The 17,515-nt window shown below is 52.5% G+C and overlaps 1 protein-coding gene across 1 annotated transcript in view; it reads right to left on the bottom strand.

Annotated features, from left to right (window-relative positions):
* Positions 1–17,515, bottom strand: part of DSCAML1 (Down syndrome cell adhesion molecule like 1) — a 299,027-nt gene that overhangs the window by 12,140 nt on the left and 269,372 nt on the right. Inside the window, exons 18-21 of the mRNA XM_004689218.2 lie at positions 17,294–17,440; positions 15,171–15,326; positions 6,721–6,860; positions 1,076–1,229 (exon numbers count right to left, since the gene is read on the bottom strand). Of these exons, the coding sequence (XP_004689275.1) occupies positions 1,076–1,229; positions 6,721–6,860; positions 15,171–15,326; positions 17,294–17,440 (597 nt within the window). The remainder of the gene's footprint in view (positions 1–1,075; positions 1,230–6,720; positions 6,861–15,170; positions 15,327–17,293; positions 17,441–17,515) is intronic.

Here is a 17,515-nt window from a genome sequence, read left to right as displayed (position 1 = left end):
GGAGAGAAATGTTGGGGTTGGTGGAAAGAGTCCACCTGGGAGCCAAAGGGCTAGCCCGCCACTCAGGGCCACTGCAGGCCACGCTGCTCCCACCCCCGGGGCTCAGCTGTAAAACTGGGCAACAGGCCCCACTGGGAGAGCTAGTGGGGCGGGGCAGCCCTTGATTGGCAGCTGACTCGGAGCTTGTGGGGGGCAGGGTAGGTACCCTCAGAACCAAAGGAGGCTTGGCATCCCGGAGGGTGGCTGGCTGAGACGGCGCCCCAATTTGCACCTGGCCCTGGGCTGCAGAACTGCGTGGCTGTGGGAGGGTTGGGGGCACAAGTGTGGGCCGGGGAGACCCAGCGTCGGGAGGGAGCGCCTGAACCGTGGGCTCGCTGTGGCCAGTCCTGGGCCCCGGGACGGCATCGCGGGGCAGCCTGGCAGCTCTCTGTGGCGGTCTGTCCTGACTTTGGATTGAAGCCTCTGACCCGCCATCCCCTAAAAACTGGGGGTGCGGTGCCCCCATCTACACAGCTGACCAGGTCAGGGGTTTCAGGGACCACTCTTTAATGATCAGCATGCTCTCATTTACCCAGTGAATGAACCCAGAGCCTCCTCCCTGGGACACACACTCTAAATGTCTGTTGACGGACTGGGGTTCGGGTACACCCCCTATGTCTGTTAATGCAAGGAGTCAGCAACTAGTGGAATCCCTTCTGCCTAATAAGGGATCCAGGCTGTGGAATGAGGGGTGCTCTTGGCAATGTCGCCACTCTGTGGGAGTAGGATACCCGTCTCGCCCACTTTGGGGGAACTGGCCCCTGGGCTCAGGGTTCTTCAGTGGACAGGGGCTGAGCGCTCTTCTTGGGACTCTGGAGCAGAGTTTGAGGGGGCCTGGTGCACCTCCACGGGGCAGCAGCAGGGCGCCTGGGTCCTGTCGTGAGGCTGTCTGGGAGTCAGGGGGCAGCAGAGGCCCAGGCTCCGAGACTGCAGGAAGAAGGCCGACTGGCCAGCTCCTCGGACTGGCCACTGAGCGGTGGGGAGAACCGGGACTCCAGAAGGGGGCGCTGCTCACTGCGGGCCTGCGGCTCCTCACCCTTGCCGGCGGGCTCGATGGTGACCTTCTCGCTGCTGTTGCCCCGGCCCGCGGAGGTGACGGCCGCCACCCACAGCAGGTACTGCTGCCCGCGGTTCAGGTGTGCGATCCTGTAGAAGAGCTGCTCCGGGCTGGTCTCGTACTCGCTGGGAGCCTGCGGGGAGGCAAAGCGGCCCGAGTCCCTCAGCCTGCAGCCTCCACCCCTGCTCAGAGCCGGGGCTCAGCGACGAGGGCCCGAGGGCTGGGAAGCAGAGGCTGCCCAGGTTGCCTTTCCCCGGGCTAGAGCAACCGAGCAACCGTGATCAGAGCGGGCGCCTGGCTTGGCCCGGGGATGGGGGGGGGGGGGGGGCTGGCGGATGGGCCCTGGACGCCGCTGGGCCAGCCTCGGTTTAGCTCTCTGAGCCAGGTGATGGCGACCGACCATGGTCCAGGTCTCAGGGAATGTGAGATTGGGGGGGGGGGAGAGGCAGAGGGAGTCGGAGATGGGAGAAGGGAGGGGAGGGTCCTAGGAAAACCCCAGAAAAGGGAGAGTCACGGAAGAAGCTAAATTACTGCATTTGCCTCATTGGGGCTGTAGACAGGCTCCTGTTCCCTCTCGGAGTCACCTCCCAGCACCGTCATCTAATTACTGCCCCTTCCTCCTGCAGGTGGCAAACCCGAGGGGGAGGAGGGGCGGAGAGGCGGCTGTGAAAGCTGCGCCCGGCCACACTCTATTAATGATTATTAGTGCTATAGATCACTATATGTATTTGTGGGTTATAGAAATCTATAAAAAAATTTTAACCAAATGACAGTTTTGACAAGTTGCCAACAAAACAATCTCGGATCCCAGTGGTTTTACCAGTTGCTTTGATGAAAAGATTATGTTGCCTTGGAAACCAGAGGCTCAGATATTGAAATGAATTTGAGAAGCAGCTTTTGATAAGCGCTAGTTTGCAGACCTCCTGTCAGCCTCTTCCCTGCTACCGGCGGGATGGGGTTGCCTTTCATTTTATTTTATTTTTTGGTCAGCCAAGGGAAGGGAGAGGAGGACAGCACGAGGCCCTCTTTGAAATCAGGGCAGAAGTCGAGGGAGGGGAAGCAGCCCCCAGAACAGATGGGGGACCCTGAGGCCAGAGGGAGCTAATAATTAGTTATCTCTGCAGTCGCGGGATCTTGCACACACACCCTCTCAGGCACATGCTCACACACGCTGGCCATGCAAACTCACGCACGCACGCGCAGAGGGACAGACCTCCAGGCAGAAATGGGGTCACTGAGGGACGTGCTCTGTGGCCCAGAGGAGGGCTGAGGGGCCCAGTGACTTATGACAGGAGAAGCATCCTTTGTGGTCCCAGGATGTCTGCAGGGAACTGTTAGGGAGAAGGTACAGGCACCCCAAGAACACAGAGAGTCCCAGGGAACTCCCCCTCCTGCCTTTCTCCTGGTCTGGCCTTGACCTCAGGAGGTCGGTGTGGCCCTGCAGAGCCCTGATACTGGGAAGCCCCGGCAGTCACTCGCCCGGGGACTCTGTGTGCAGCTCACATCTGTGCCTGAGCGCGGGGTGCAGTGTGAAGGGCCTCACACCTGCCAGCCCTTCTTACTAGGCATGTGACCCACAGGCTCTCAGTTTTGTCTCCTGCGACCATGACAGCCGCCCAGCTCTGCCCACCCTGCGTGGCTGCGGTGAGGCGCAGATAAGGCAAGGGACGTGCAAGCTTTTGTGATGTGGACATGCTCTTCCTGGTGCTTGTTTCTCTGAGGGTGGAGGTCGAATGTGGAAAAGCTGGACACTTGCTTGTGTGTCAGTGTGGACTGAAGGGCACATTTGTGTCTGTACAAGGCAGGGAAGGTTTGGCTTTTTCTTTAAGTTATTAGATGTTTTGCAGATTCTGGGTGCTTTTCTTTGAACCCAGGCTCCCCAAGCACTCCTGAGATCACTTTCAAAAGCATACAACTGTATTCCCAAATAAAGTTTTAGTGGATTAAAGGTAAAAAGAAAATACGAAAGCAGCTTTGGGTAAACCTAAGTCTCCCTAGTCTTGGTATAAAGGCAAAAATCATAAATGGGGCCCTCCCTGGTGGCGCAGCGGTTAAAGCACAGCACTGAGAAGCTAAAGCCACTTCCGCATGAGTTCGATCCCCGCCCCAGAGGTGACCCACAGGGCACCCCAGACCTCTCCTGACCCGCCCGCTGCTCCCCTCACCGGTGTACTTTGTCTGTCAGTCTGTTCTGCTCCCCACTCTGTCTCTGGGAAATCCTCTCACCGCCCCGGCACCTCAGTTCTATATGCATATATGTACCCCAGTTCTATATGCATAAATAAACAAATCTTTAAAAAAATCATAAATGGACATGACTGATACATTCAAATTATATACAGTATATCAAAAATAGAGTTAAAAGACAAGCAAAGAATACGGGCAAATATCTGTTTAGGGATATTTAGATTAGTGAGACATAAGTTTACTTAAAGCTTCTTTCATCTATATATATGTATGTATATATATATACATATACAGATATATATATATATACATACATATATATATATATTACCATTAGTCCACTAAAACTTTATATATAGTACCATTAGTCCACTAAAACTTTATTTGGGAATACAGTTGTATGCTTTTGAAAGTGATTTCAGGAGTGCTTGGGGAGCCTGGGTTCAAAGAAAAGCACCCAGAATCTGCAGATGATCAAAACCAGTTATTACTCTCAACATATAAAGAATATTCACCAGTCAGTAAGAAAAAAACCCGCAAACAACCCAAATAAAAATTGGACAAAGAACAAGAATTCTTTGACAGCTGGACAAGAGGAAAAACCAGCCAATCAACACATAACAATATCTCAAAGAAATATAACTCAAACATCCTACTGGCAAAAATGAAAGAAATATAATCTCTTGGATCAGCATGGTTGCACTTACAATGCTGGTGAAAAATTGGTACAAACCTTTTGAAGGGTAATTTGCAAAGGTACATGAAAACCTTAAGAACATGCAAAATCTTTGTCACCCAGGAATCCTTAAATTTACTATAAGAAAATAATAAAAAAAATCATATGAAGAATGTTGAATGAAGCATTATTGAAAATTTGGAAACAGATTATATCTAGATGAATGCGGGACTGGTTAAATAGATCATGTACACATAGGCGATCAAGACCATGTTTTAAAAGTGTAGTTGATGGTGTAGCAAAGTGCCTACAACATGGAAAATGCAGATTACATAGCACTAGGTAACATTTAACTTTAGTATTACATAGAAACTCTGTAAATATGTACACATCAAAGACTGCAAGGCCATAAGCCAACACATTGTTAGTTTTTATCTTTAGGGCATGAAAGTATGACTAAGTTTTACTTTTCTCTCTACTCCTTTATATATTTGCAGAGTTTTCTACAATAAAATTGCCTTATTTGGATAATCAGAGAAAAAAAATCACACAGGTATTAAAATGTTTGATAAGATTTCTAATAGGATTCAGTGCAGTCTGACCTCCCCAGGTTGAGACTGGCTGGGATTGAGCATGTTTCCTGAATTGATTTATCTTGAGGACACACACTCACCACACTCTCTCACATACACACACGCACCCCAGGCTGCTAATGATTCATTCTTGAACGTGCACTAGCTGGGAGTGAGCATGTTTCTTGAATTGGTTTATTTTGAGGAACACACATTCTCACACTCACACAGACACACAAACACACTCATGCACCCACCCACTCACTCACACACACACACTCACATACACGCACGCACGCATCCCAGGCTGTGAATGGTTCACTTTTGAATGTGCCATGGCCTGAGGGACCACGAAGTTCCAAGCACAGTTACCAGCTGAGACACTGCTGCCCGCGTCTGCCCGGTCCTGCCGGGCACCAGGGAGGGGAAGCTGACCCCACCTCTGCCTTCCCTGTGTGACAGAGAGTGAGGGGCCCACCAGTGTAGGGCCAGCAGGTGCCGAGGGTGACAAGCAGAGGAAGTCCGGAACGGTGACGGACCTCTCATAAAGGGGAGTGGATGTGAGAGGCGCATGGGGTGGGAGCGGGGAGGCGCAGAGACGCGGCTGAGGATGCTGATGGGGAGTTGGCACAGCCGCCAACAATGGCGGGCGTCTCCACGGCGCTCCTGCTGACCAGGACGCCCAAGTTCCTCTCCCCGGTGGAAGCCCAGGGGGAACGGCCCGCAGCGAGAGACACCTGTGAGACCCTCCGGGGGGCACCATCTGCACAGACGGCCCACACGTCTGCCCTTGGAAGCACGATGGATGAGAGACTGTGCCAGACGCACACAACTGAAAACGATGCACAGTGAGCGTGAGTGACCGCTAAGCACGCACACCGCCCTGCGTGAAAGTCACAACGCAAAACGAAGGTGAGAAAACAGGCCAGACAAAGGGTCTGACTCCAGTAGCAGAATAGACAGAGGCAGCGCTAACCCTGGGTCAGGCAGGTGGGGCCCTGGCAGGGGAGGGTGGGACCCGAAGGGGCACAGGGGTCTCCTGGGGGGTGTCTGGATGTCTGGGCCTGGGCACTGCCTGCCCAGTGTGTCCTGTGACCTCCCAGAGCTGTACTCTCCTGTGTTAGTGACCGTGAGGGCGAGAGAGAAGCACTGAGCTGCTGGAAAGACATTTCTGGGCTCCCCCCTGGTAAGAGAACTCTCGTCTCTGGCCAGGGGCTGGGCCAAGCCTGCTTGCAGGATAATTCAGAAAGCAGCGAGCAGAGCAGGAGATGATGACGCAATTACCTAGCAATTGTGAGGCAGCTTACTTGGCTGCCAGAAGCTTCTCTGCAGATGCTCAGGCTGCTGTCAGATTCCAAGTTGCTGATGGAGGCAGCTGGCCTCCTCCTGCTGCTTGCTACCCACGCCTGAGCACATCCGGACCCACCTCGCAGTCCGGAGCGTGCCCTTAGCCTCCCCTGCCCAGACTAAGGGTGTCTTGGTCCCCACAACTAGGACAGGGTGTTCCGGAGTTGCCCCTGGCACAACTGTGGTTCAAGGGGCTGGAGGTCAGGAGAGAGGCAGAGAGGACGACGAGTGCTATGACTGCTGCTTACAACCATCAACTTCTCCCCGCTCCATGGCCCTCAAAGCCTCTCAGCACCCAGTGGAAGGGCAAGAGCTAGCCTGGGGTTCGCATCCTCTCTCCGGAGCTTGGGTACATATTGCAGCCTCCTCAGCGGGGACCTCACCAGGCAGAGATGTCCTGCCTCTCCCGGCTGACCCCTATCCCCAGTGTACAGCTGGTTCCGTGCCAAGGAGGCCACCCAGGGGGCGCTACAGGGGCATCTCTGAACCCAGATGACCTTGCTGAGAAGGGACTCAGTTCTTGGGGCCCCGGCACAACCAGACCCCAGTCAACAGGCGCCCTGGCCCCCTTTTCCAGTCTGCCTGGTTCTGATCCTGACTCCAAGGAGCTCAGGGCTTGTGACAATCCTGTAGCCCCTGGAGTAGAGGACTGGTCCCAGATGGGCCCTGGGCATGGCTTCAGCTGCTCTTGGGAGAAGAACGCACCACTGCCCACTCTTACCCATGAATTCAGGTAGCAACACAGACATAGGTAGCCCCAGGGAATAGCCTGGAAGCAGCTGGTCTGCTGGCTATTTCCTTCCTCCTGTCCTCCTCATTCTTTCACTCTGAACCCCACTTACCGGCTGACCAGATCCAGGGCTGGAGCAGAAGATGGTGTACTTGCGGATCACCCCATTGGGCTTGGTGGGGGGGAGCCAAGAAACGACGACGCTGCTGGCGGATGAAGGGACAGCTTTGATGCCAGCAGGGGGACCTGGAACTGAGCAGGGAGAAGACAAGGTCAGTTTAGAAAGGAGAGGAGCACAGACTTTGGTGGGGAGGATAAGCCAGAGCAATCTGGGAGGGCTTTCTGGAGGAGGTGACCCACAGTTACAGTCTAAAGGAGGAGGAGGTTCTAGCACAGCAAAGTGGTGAGAGGACAAAGGTTTAGAACAAAGTCTCTGAGATGGAGGCGTTACAGTGGCCAACTGCAGAACTGTTTGACCAAGGACTTAGGATATACAGGAAAGAAACGGAATCCATGAAGAAATCCCCCTGACCTTAACATTCGGAACTACCCCCTGCCTCTCCCTGCATGCCTTCATTAAGTACAGGCGTATTTCGGCCAACAACACTGGTTACTGTTCTCTTTGACCTGTGGGCTCCTTGAGGCTGCCCCTCCTGAATCCAGGCATGGCTGGTGGTCAGCCAGTGGGCGGCTATTTCCCGTCAAGTTCCCCGGCACTGCCCTCAAATGATGATGGCTAAACTATTTTCAGGAGGAAAAGTCTACCTTTGAATGGGCTGGTAATTCTACCCCAAGTAGACGCCAGCTCATGTGGACTCTGGCTCTGCCTGGGAGACTGGAGACCGGGTGGTGATGGCACCCTACTCAACTTACTGGACATCTCTGAGCCTCAGTTTCCCCCACCTAAACAGTGAGCAGACTAGACCATATCAAAGGCTTGTAGGCAGAATTAGTGCCAGTGGAAACAAAGCACCAGTGTATAAAAGATACTCAATAATTTGTACAGGATTGATTTTGCATTTCCTGTCCTGACTTGAAACTTCCAGCACCTGCCTCATTTAAAAAACTATTTAACAAGCAGTCAACAGTTCTGGGTTAAATGAATATGGAGATCCAGAATCATCATCCCTCAAGGGTCCTGAAGCCTGGGGCTGGCAATCATCCTGTCTCCCTCCTCCACTGCCATCGCCCCACCTCTCCACCGCTGCCAGGTCTCTTTATTTACCGTTGTGGGGTGCCAGGTCTCTTTACAGTTGTGGGGTGCCGGCTGTCCATGTTCAGCCTGGGGCCATGGTCTTGTGTGGAAGTCAGTGATGCAGGAAGAAGGACAATTACACGGTGACTATGTGGATAAATATGGACTAATTAACACTGGTGGATTCATACTGCATTATTGATACCTTCTCTCCTGCCAATTATTGAGAAGTACGTTTTTATCTCCCATCATAATTGTGGATTTGTCCGTTTGTCCTTGCAGTTCGGTGGGCTTTCAGTTTTATAGGCTAGTGATTATGTCATTAGGTTCGTCCGAACTTAGACCTGTGTTACCTGTATTTAGTGAACAGAATCTTTTATCGTAATACAGAGTCCATTTTTATCTCTAGCAATGCTGTTTGTCTTATAGCATACTCTGTGTGATATTAATGTTCCAGTTTTTTCTTACCCAGTTTGACATGGTATGTCTTTTATCTTTTCCCATCCTTTTATGCTGAGCCTTTCCATACATTTGTTGTTGAGGTAACACTGGTTTCCAGCTTTGTGTATGATTTAGGTTCATACCTCTTCCGATGTATGTCACCACCCACCCCCTCCAAAGCACCTACAGTCCTTCCCCATAGACCACTGGGTCCCCTGCCTCCTCTGCTCTCCACCCCAACATCCCTCTAGTACCCTCAATTCTGTCGTCATATTACTAAGATTAGTTTTATCTGTTGCTTTCCTTTGTTTCTCACTATTCCACATAGGAACTGAAACCATCTGGCATTTGTCATGTTATCTGGACTTATTTCACTTAGCATAATCCCTGGCAGCTCTATCCATGAGGCAAGTGGCAATATTTCATCCTTTTTTATAGCTGAGTAGTAGTTCACTGTGTGTCTATATAATTGTGTATCTGTCTGCCGGTCTATCTATCTATCTAACTCCTATCTATCCTATCTGTCTGTCTGTCTATATCCACTACATCACTGGGCACCTGAAACCCTTTGTTTTAGATCTCTCCTAAAAATAGCACATATTTGGGTTTTGCTTCATTACTAGCCAGTTTAGTGGCCTTTATCTTTTAGTTAATTTTAGTTAGTTTTAAGACATAGTTAATTTGTCTTTAACACAGTTACTGATATATTTGGGGTTACTATGTTAAACCACATATTATAAATATAAGCCATATAATATAAACCATATTTAATACAGTAAATGCTTATTCCAAAACACTTTCTATTGTAACATCTATTTGTTTTTCTTTTTCCTTCCTTTTCTGCCTCTTTTTTTTTTTTTTAAGATTTATTTATTTATTCATACAGAACTGGGGTACAGGCCAGAGGTTCAGGGGCGGTGAGAGGCTTCACCAGAGACAGAGTGGGGAGCAGAACAGGCAGATCGACAAAGTACACTGCTGAGGGGAGCAGCGGGCGGGTCAGGAGAGGTCTGGCTCGCCATGTGGTCTCCTCCGGGGCAGGCGGCAGGCGGGAATCGAACTCATGCGGAAGTGGCTTCAGATTCTCAGTGCTGTGCTTTAACCCGCTGCGCCACCAGGGAGGGCCTCTGCCTCTTTTTTTTAAAGGATTTATTTATTTATGCATACAGAACTGGGGTACAGGCCAGAGGTGCAGGGGCAGTGAGATGATTCACCAGAGACAGAGTGGGGAGCAGAACAGGCAAATTAACTGAAATACACTGCTGAGGGGAGCAGTGGGTGGGTCAGGAGAGGTCTGGGCGGGTCTGCCGCACCATGTGGGTCACCTCCGGGGCTGGGGATCAAACTCATGCTGAAGTGGCTTTAGCTTCATAGTGCTGTGCTTTAAACCAGGGAGGGCCCATTTTTCTGCCTTCTTATGGATTGAACATTTAGAAAATATTACTCTATTTCCCAGATCTCAATTAATTTAGCTGTTATATAACATTTCACTACTTTAAGTGGGTATTCAACAGATAACAACATGAATCTTTCACTCAGCAAAGTTCACTATCATTAATTGGCACTTTTCAGACAATGCAAGAGATTAGGACTTTCATTGACTCTCTCAGTTTTATATGACATTGTTGTATATATTAATTCTGTCTATATTTTAGATCCTCCCCAAGATTACGAGTCATCACTATTTTATGCAATCAATATTAATCCACTAGTGTTAATTAATCCATATTTATTCACATAGACACCATTTAATTGCCCTTCTTCCTGCATCACTGAGCTTCCACATAAGATCATATTTTTCCTAGCTAAGAGGAACACCTTTTAATATTCCTCTAGAGCAGGTGTGTTGATGAAAATTCAGGTTTTCCTTGTCTGAGAATATCTTTATTTCATCTTACCCTTAAGGAGTATTTTTGGTAGGCATAACTATTGATAGTTATGATTTGGTAGGCATTTTTGATAACTATTTCCTCCACGTCCTTCAAACTAGTATATTGTTTTCACTATTTTTAGTAAGTTAGCTGACATTATGATTGTTGCTCCTTTGAAGGAAATCAGCTTTCCCTCCTACAGTTGCTTTTCAGATTTTTCTCTTTGTCTCTATTTTTTAGCAGCTGTATTATGATGAGTTTTTGGATCTTTTTTAAGTTACTGCCTGTGGAGTTTGTAGAGTTTCTTGCATTTGTGGTTTGATGTCTTTCATTAGTTTTGAAAAATTTCCAGACATTTTATCTTCTGCCTCAGTGTCTTTCTCCTGTTCTTTGAGGTTCTTCTTACATCTTCTTTGTTGATATTCAGAATGTTGTCCATGGGTCAGCAGCAGTGTTATCTGGGAACATGTTAGACCTGCAAAATCTCAGGTTCTACCTTAGACCTGCTAAATCAGAATCTGAATTTTAACATGGCGCTCAAGTGACTTGTCTGCACAGTAAAGTCTGAAAATCTCTGTTCTATGTCTTAGTTGATCTTTTGCTCTTGATTCATTTGTCTTTCCGATCATTGGTCATATCCTCCTGACCGCTCTCTCAGTTTACCAGTTATCTCTTAAGTGATGTCTAGTTGGTTATTAAACCCAACTACTACATTATTAATTTCAGGTGTTGGTAGTTGTTCTTTCTAGATTTTTCCATTTGCTGGCTTCCTATTCTCTGAAAAATTCAATCTTGTTAAGAATAATTTTGATCAAGTCCATGTTTGATCTTGTAGGTTTAAGACCTGTGGGTTTTTTTTTTTTGTCTGTTTTTTTCCTGTTGACTTTTGTTCACTTGTCCTTATTATTTTTCATTGTGTGCCAAACACAGTATTGGCAAAGTTGTTTGTAGAAATAATATGAGGCCTCAGAGAATATAATCTCCCTAAGGAGAAAATTCATGTTTGCTTCCAACAGGCACCTGGAGTCGTGGGCACTTCCAACCTAGGGCCACCTGGATCTCACTGCTGGGACTGAGATGATCGAAACTGAGGGGTCACTTCTGGCTCACCTTTAACCCTAGAGAGCCATCCTTCTCAAATCAAAGGGAGGGGTGTTCACCAGATAAGCCCACACACACCCTGGCATGCCCTGGCCACCAGTTCGCGTCTTTCTAGTGTTGATCAGCTCTCCGCCACTGCCCCAGCTTCTGCAAATATCCCCCAGGGGAAGACCTGTTCCAAAGTCCAGGCTCATCTCCTGGGCCTCCAGTCTCCTTTGGGTCCTAGCTCTGTGGTTCTCTCCTGCCCCTGCCTGATCCCTCTAGAAGGTATCTTAAAAAAAAATTCTATCCAGTGCCCTCCCTAGTAGTACAGTGGGTTAAAGCGAAGTACTATCAAGCTGGCCATAACTGCTTCAGTGTGAGTTCGATCCCCAGCCAGGGAGGTGACCACATGGCACAACAGACTTCTCCTGTCTCATCACTGCTCCCCTCAGCAGTATACTTCGCCAGTTGGCCTGTTCAGCTCCCCACTCTGTCTCTGGTGAATCCTCTCACTGCCCTTGCACTTCTGGCCTGTACCCCAGTTCTGTATACACAAGTAAATAAATCTTTAAAAAAAGACACTTATCTCCAGATTTTGTGGTATGTGCCACAGGAAGGAGAGTGGCTTTGGGTTATCTAATCCACCATTACTAGAGTGGAGCTCCTCTGAAATGTTCCTATTAACTGGTCCCCACTTCTTCCTTCGCCCTCACACATCTGGTACATGCTCTCCTCTGCACTGCCTAGTGCTTTCTTAGAAGCCCACAGGACTAACAGGTCTCTAACACCATTCCTTGTCCCCAAATCTATCCTCAATGAGCACCCCCACACTTCACAGGTTACTAGATGAGCCTTTTTCTGAGTGAACGATCTTTAAAGTGGTCTACAATCCAATTCAACTTTGCACTCTGAGCTCAGGAGGTGAGACTTGATATCCACAGGGGAGGCGAAGGTCTGCAAGAGGCTTTGTAGCAGATGAACGTGAAACCTAGCTCAGATGGAGAGAGTTGGACTTAAGAAAGCAGTTTCAATGCACCTATGTGCATTTCTCTTGTTATTGTCTTTGTCCTAAGTTCCTTGATCATGCTTTTCTTTGGAGAAAAATGCAAAATTCTAAGGGGTGGAGTTCTGTAGAGTCAGTGTCTTCAGTTCAGGACAGTAGCCCAAGGTCCATGGCAGAACAAGGACTGGAAGATGGACCTGCCCGCGAGTGGTCACTGGAGTGATCACCCTGGAGTCGGAGCAGCACTGGTGTGTGGGCATGATTGTCGGCTACCCACCCGCTGCTGTTCCTTCCTGCTCCCGGCCAACAGTCTCTCCTTCGCTTGGGTCCCCAAGCTCCTCCACCCTACGCAAAAGCTGTCTCCATCACCTACACCGGAGGATTGTCATATCTGAGGTAAGTCAGCCACGGCCATTTCATTTCCCTTTTGCGGACTGGTAGCAAGGGGCACGTTGCTCCACTGTGCCCAGTGGAAAGGAGGGGGTGTCTGGGAAGTGAGGTTTCTTTCATTCCCAAGAGGGTCCTCCTCTCTCTTTTCTTTTATTTAAAGATTTATTTTATTTGTGCATACAGAACTGGGTACAGGCCAGAGGCTCAGGGGCGGTGAGAGGCTTCACCAGAGACAGAGTGGGGAGCAGAACAGGCAAATCTATGAAGCACATTGCTGAGGGGAGCAGCGGGCAGGTCAGGAGAGGTCTGCCGCGCCATGTGGTCACCTCCAGGGCAGGCGGAGATCAAACTCATGTGGAAGTGTCTTTAGCTTCTTAGTGCTGTGCTTTAACCCGCTGTGCCACCAGGGAGGGCCAAGAGTCCTCCTCTCTTACTCTGCAGTCTGCCTTGTCTGGTGTGAGGCCTGGAGCTGCAGTCACCTGGAAATCCCGGGGGGGAGCAGCTGATGTGCAGAGGACAGCAGAGTAGAGAGCCGGGAGCCAAGGCGTTACCCACCCGGGGCTGCCCTGCTCAAGACTTCCTGCTCGGTGTTGCTACAAGCGTGCTTTGCTTAAACTTTTTCTCTTTTAAATATTGTATTACTTAAAGCCAAAGTTTCCTGCCTGACACTGTCCACATATTGAGGACACAGAGGCCAGAGAGCCCTGATTCGCCACTTGTTAGCTGAGTGACCTGCGGCAAGTTGCTTTAGCTCTCAGACCTCGGTTTTCTCACCTCTAATATCAAAGTGATAACGATTTCGTAGATCAAGTGGGCAGATTAAATCATGCTTAGGATAGCACCTCACAGATAAGTGATGATGGCTGTTCTGGATGAGACCTGACAGTGGGTTCTTTCTGGTCTCGGCTACCCTTTGGGGACACCGATGCTTCAGGGACACTTGGGGCCCCTGGAAGTGGTCATTTTATGGCCAGCATCTCAGTAGCCACAGAGCAGTCACCACTGGCGAGCACTGGACATTTTATAGGAGGTTTTATAGCAACTTGATGACGCAGCACGATCCCCATTCTGCCATGGGGAAACTGAGGCTCAGAAAGGTTAAATGACTTGCCAATAAATGACAGGACTGGGCATGCACTTCCATGGCATTTCCCAGCGTCCTCCTGAAGGCACTGTGTGGCTTTCTAGGAGGCGGGGCGAGAGCTCTTTGCAGGGAGGGACGGTGCCCCAAGGTCTCGGCTTACTTGCAGGGCCGTGCTTTGGTCAGATACCTCAGTGGAGGTGCTTATGGCTCAGGCTTTGTCTCAGAACAGGGTATGAGTAGTCTCCCCCGCTTCATTATCAGAGGCCAGGGAGGTGGCTGTGCGTGTGGCCCTGAGGCCCTGCAAGGCCAGCCTCCAGGGCCATTGCTGCTGGTATCCCCACCAGAGCAGGTAACTCTGCCAGGAGCCCTCCCGGGGGCCCTCGATTGGAGGATTAATGACAGGGAGAGGAGGGCAGGCAGGCAGGCAGGTAAGTATTTAATTGCTTTGAGCTGAAGGGAGGGCAAGAGGGTGGGCCTGAGGGAAAAGGAGGGGCTTAGAGAGAGTTGTGGGGGGCCCACGCTGAGCTGGGCTCCCACATTCTGGGACCATCATCACTCCAGCCCCAGCTGCTCCTTTTCAACTCTCCTGACCCCTCCAGCCCTCTGCTCAGTTGTATCAGTAGGACCTAGCCTGTGGGCTTTGCAGCCTTTGCAGAGATGGAGGCTGAATGGGAAAGACGCCATAATGCCTGTGATGGCCAGTTTTCCCCGAGGTCACTGCAGCACCAACAATCTGCATGCGAGCAGCTCTGGCAACAAAATGGCGCCTGGTGCAGAGTCCACTGAGTGGGGAGGTGAGGTGGGGTGAGAAGAAGGTGCAGGGGCTGAGGTAGGAGGAGCTGCCCACGGCTCGGGAGGTGCCCGTGGGGGTTCCAGCCGGGCAGCGCTGCCTCAGCTCCCAGCCTGCCCGGTGCCCTGACTGTGCCACTCACCCTTGAGCTTCACCTGCTCAGCTGTGTTTCCCTCCAGTCTACCCCCATGAAGAGGGGCTTGGAGACCACCGTCCCCAACGGGGACACAGCCCCTTCCCTCCCTGAGAGCCCCCGGCACACTAGAGTCCAGGCCTGCCTATGCTGGGACCTCTGCAGGGTGACGGGCAGGTACCTAAGGCCGAGTGTACGTGAGGCCCCTGATGACCCCAAACCCAGCCCTCTGCATCCAGAGGAAACTGGGCTGAACCTGGAGCAGTGTGTGTGTGTGTGTGTGTGTGTGTGTGTGTGTGTGTGTGTGCAGCTGCCACAAGACGCCTTCCTGGGGGCAGGGTGGGAAGGGAGGCCTCGTCTGGCGTCCGAGTCCATGTGCCCATGTTCATGGGCACGGAACCGTGCCCTCCCGAGGCCGGGCCCAGCGTCCTCAAAGCTGCCCTGCAGTCATCAGAGGGCAGGAGAAAAGGAGGTGCTGTGCCCTCCCCGTCTGCCGGCGCGGGGCGAGCAGAGGGTGGCTCGAGGGCAGCACTGACTGTGGGTTGTGGGCGCCGGCCGGCAGGCGGACTCACCGTCCTCCTTGGTCTGGATGTACAGCACACCGCTGCGCACGCCGTCGCCCGCCTGGGTATAGGCCAGCACCTGCACGCTGTAGTTGGTGAACTTCTCCATGCCTCGCAGCTCCACCCGCTCCCGCGTGGTGGTGATGTTCTGCATCTCGCCCCACTCTGCAGGAGACCCGGGTCTGAGCGCAGCCCAACCTGGGCGGTCCCAGTCCTCGGCCCCCAGCCTGGGCCGCTGGCCCCTCCCCTTTGCCAGCCTGGCTTCCGTCTGGCCCACTCCGCTGGGCTCACTCAGGCCTCTGCTCCATGGTGGAGGCTGTTTCGACCTCCATGGGGGCAGTTTTGGGGCACTGCCCTGCAGTCACAGCACTTTCCAAGGAACCCACCCAAGGAGAACGGCATCAGCCCCCAGAAGACCCCAAAGCAACTTCAACTTGGTACTCATTCTTCAGGATACCTCTGTGTCTCCATCTTTCCAAGCAGTAATTCTAATGTCCACCCAATGCCCTCTCTAGGAGTAGCCTGGACTGGACACGGGACTCTCAGCTGCCACCTGGTGCCTCCTCAGACTCTCAGAGCTCCTGACACAGTATAGCAACCTGCAGTCTGTTGATGGCACCTGCGCAGGGCTGCCCCTGGTCCCGGCCTTCGGGAGTGAAGGGCCTAGGTAGCCCATTCCCTTCGCGCCACCGCTGAGGACGCCTTCAGTGGGGGTGGCGGGGGGAGGGTGGGCGGTGCCACAGCCAAAAAGGGCCAGGCTTCCTCAGCCTCAGCACCACCATCCCAGCTCTGCCAGGGAACGTGCTGCAGCCTCTGGAAGGAGCGTAGGGAGAGGCTCCAGGGGAGGGCCAGCGTCTCAGGGGGAGGAAACGTGACAGCTTCCTGAGCTGACAGCTCTCCCGCTGTCCACAAAGACGCTGGCCCAGGATGGGCGTCACGGAAGGTGCCTGCAAGCCCAGCCCAGCCCTCAGTGCGGCAGGGCCTGAGGCAGAGGGCTTGGCCGGGGGCAGCAGTCTGCTGGGCCCAGCTGAAGAGAAGGCCATGCCCATCTTGACGGGAATCCGTTCAGGGTGGGGATGAAGTCTTGATGGGAAACCTTAGCAGGACCCTCCTTTCCCAGCAGGTTAGAAAACAGCGTACACTGGAGCCAGAGAAGCCCCACGAAGAGTGGTCTTTGGAGACTAGAGGGGCCGTGCCCGCCTCATGGGGAAGGGGCTGGGCTCGGACGCCCACCGGCTTAAAAAGAGGAAGCAAGTTCTGGAAAGGCGGGGTGACCCCTGCCGGACTGAGCAGAAACCTGTGAGGCTGTGTCCAGTGGGCAGCTCCCAGCATGAGCACCAGGGGTCTTCCTCGCTCACTCCCCAAGCTCCAAGTCTCCTGCTGGCAGTGCCAGCCAGGTGGAGCAGGGAAAGTTGCCCCTGTGGGCAGTGTGTTTGGGCACACCCCCATGCTGGGGCGCGGACCTGTGGCTTGGGCCGGGTCTCGGTGGGCCTGGGGGCCGCACAGCCTGTGAGGACTGCTGCATCCCAGGGAAGGAGAACGCCCCGAGGGCTGGGCCACCGTCCTGGCTTCTCCCCAGCGACAGTTCCTCCTCCAGTTCTACAGTCTGTGTCCTCCAAGCCCCGGGGCAGGGGGGGCATCTACACCCCCCCCCAAGGGAACCTGCTTTTGGGGACCCTGCTGTTCCTCCTCGCCTAAGCAGTGACTGTTTCCTGCTGGTGCTGGCCCCACGAGCCCCATTTCCTCTCCCCCCACAAACATAGTCCCTTCATTAAGGGACTCTGTAATTGCCCATCTCTCTGTAATTGCCCATCCTGCCAACTGTTCCCTGCGGGTGCCCTGGCAGATATGACAGAGAGGTCTAATATCAGCTTACATTAGAAGAGCAAATGCGCCTCACTGCCCTCAGCCCCTCGCAAACCTACTACTGTCTAGCAGCAGCTGGTGTCGCCCTGCCGAGGGGTGACCCTGTAGGCCACCACCGCTGGCCTCCATCACTGGCCGCGGCAACGTCCGCCGAGGGGGCTGCAGTTCCCTGCACGTCCCTCGGGGATGCTCGGCTCTAACGAAGCGTGGACACAGACCCCGCTGTGCCTCCCGCCCCCGGACCAGCCTGGGCTCCCCACACTCACCGCCGTCCACGTAGAGCGACCAGAAGATGACCCGGTAGCCTTTGAGAACGCCATTGAGGGTGCTGCGTGGGGGTTCGGACCAGGAGATGACGGCCACGTCGGACGTGATGGACAGGGCCCGGACATTCTCGGGGGGCTGGCTGGGCACTGTGTAGGGCAGGGGGGTCAGAGGGCCCAGTCAGGGAGGCACCACGTGAGGTGTACGCTCTGTCCCCCTGCTCG

Source organism: Condylura cristata, unplaced genomic scaffold (assembly GCF_000260355.1).
Source record: "Condylura cristata isolate star-nosed mole 26May11 unplaced genomic scaffold, ConCri1.0 scaffold00025, whole genome shotgun sequence".
NCBI lineage: Eukaryota > Metazoa > Chordata > Mammalia > Eulipotyphla > Talpidae > Condylura > Condylura cristata.
Note: the sequence above shows the minus strand (reverse complement) of the source record. Positions and strands in the feature narration are given on the sequence as shown.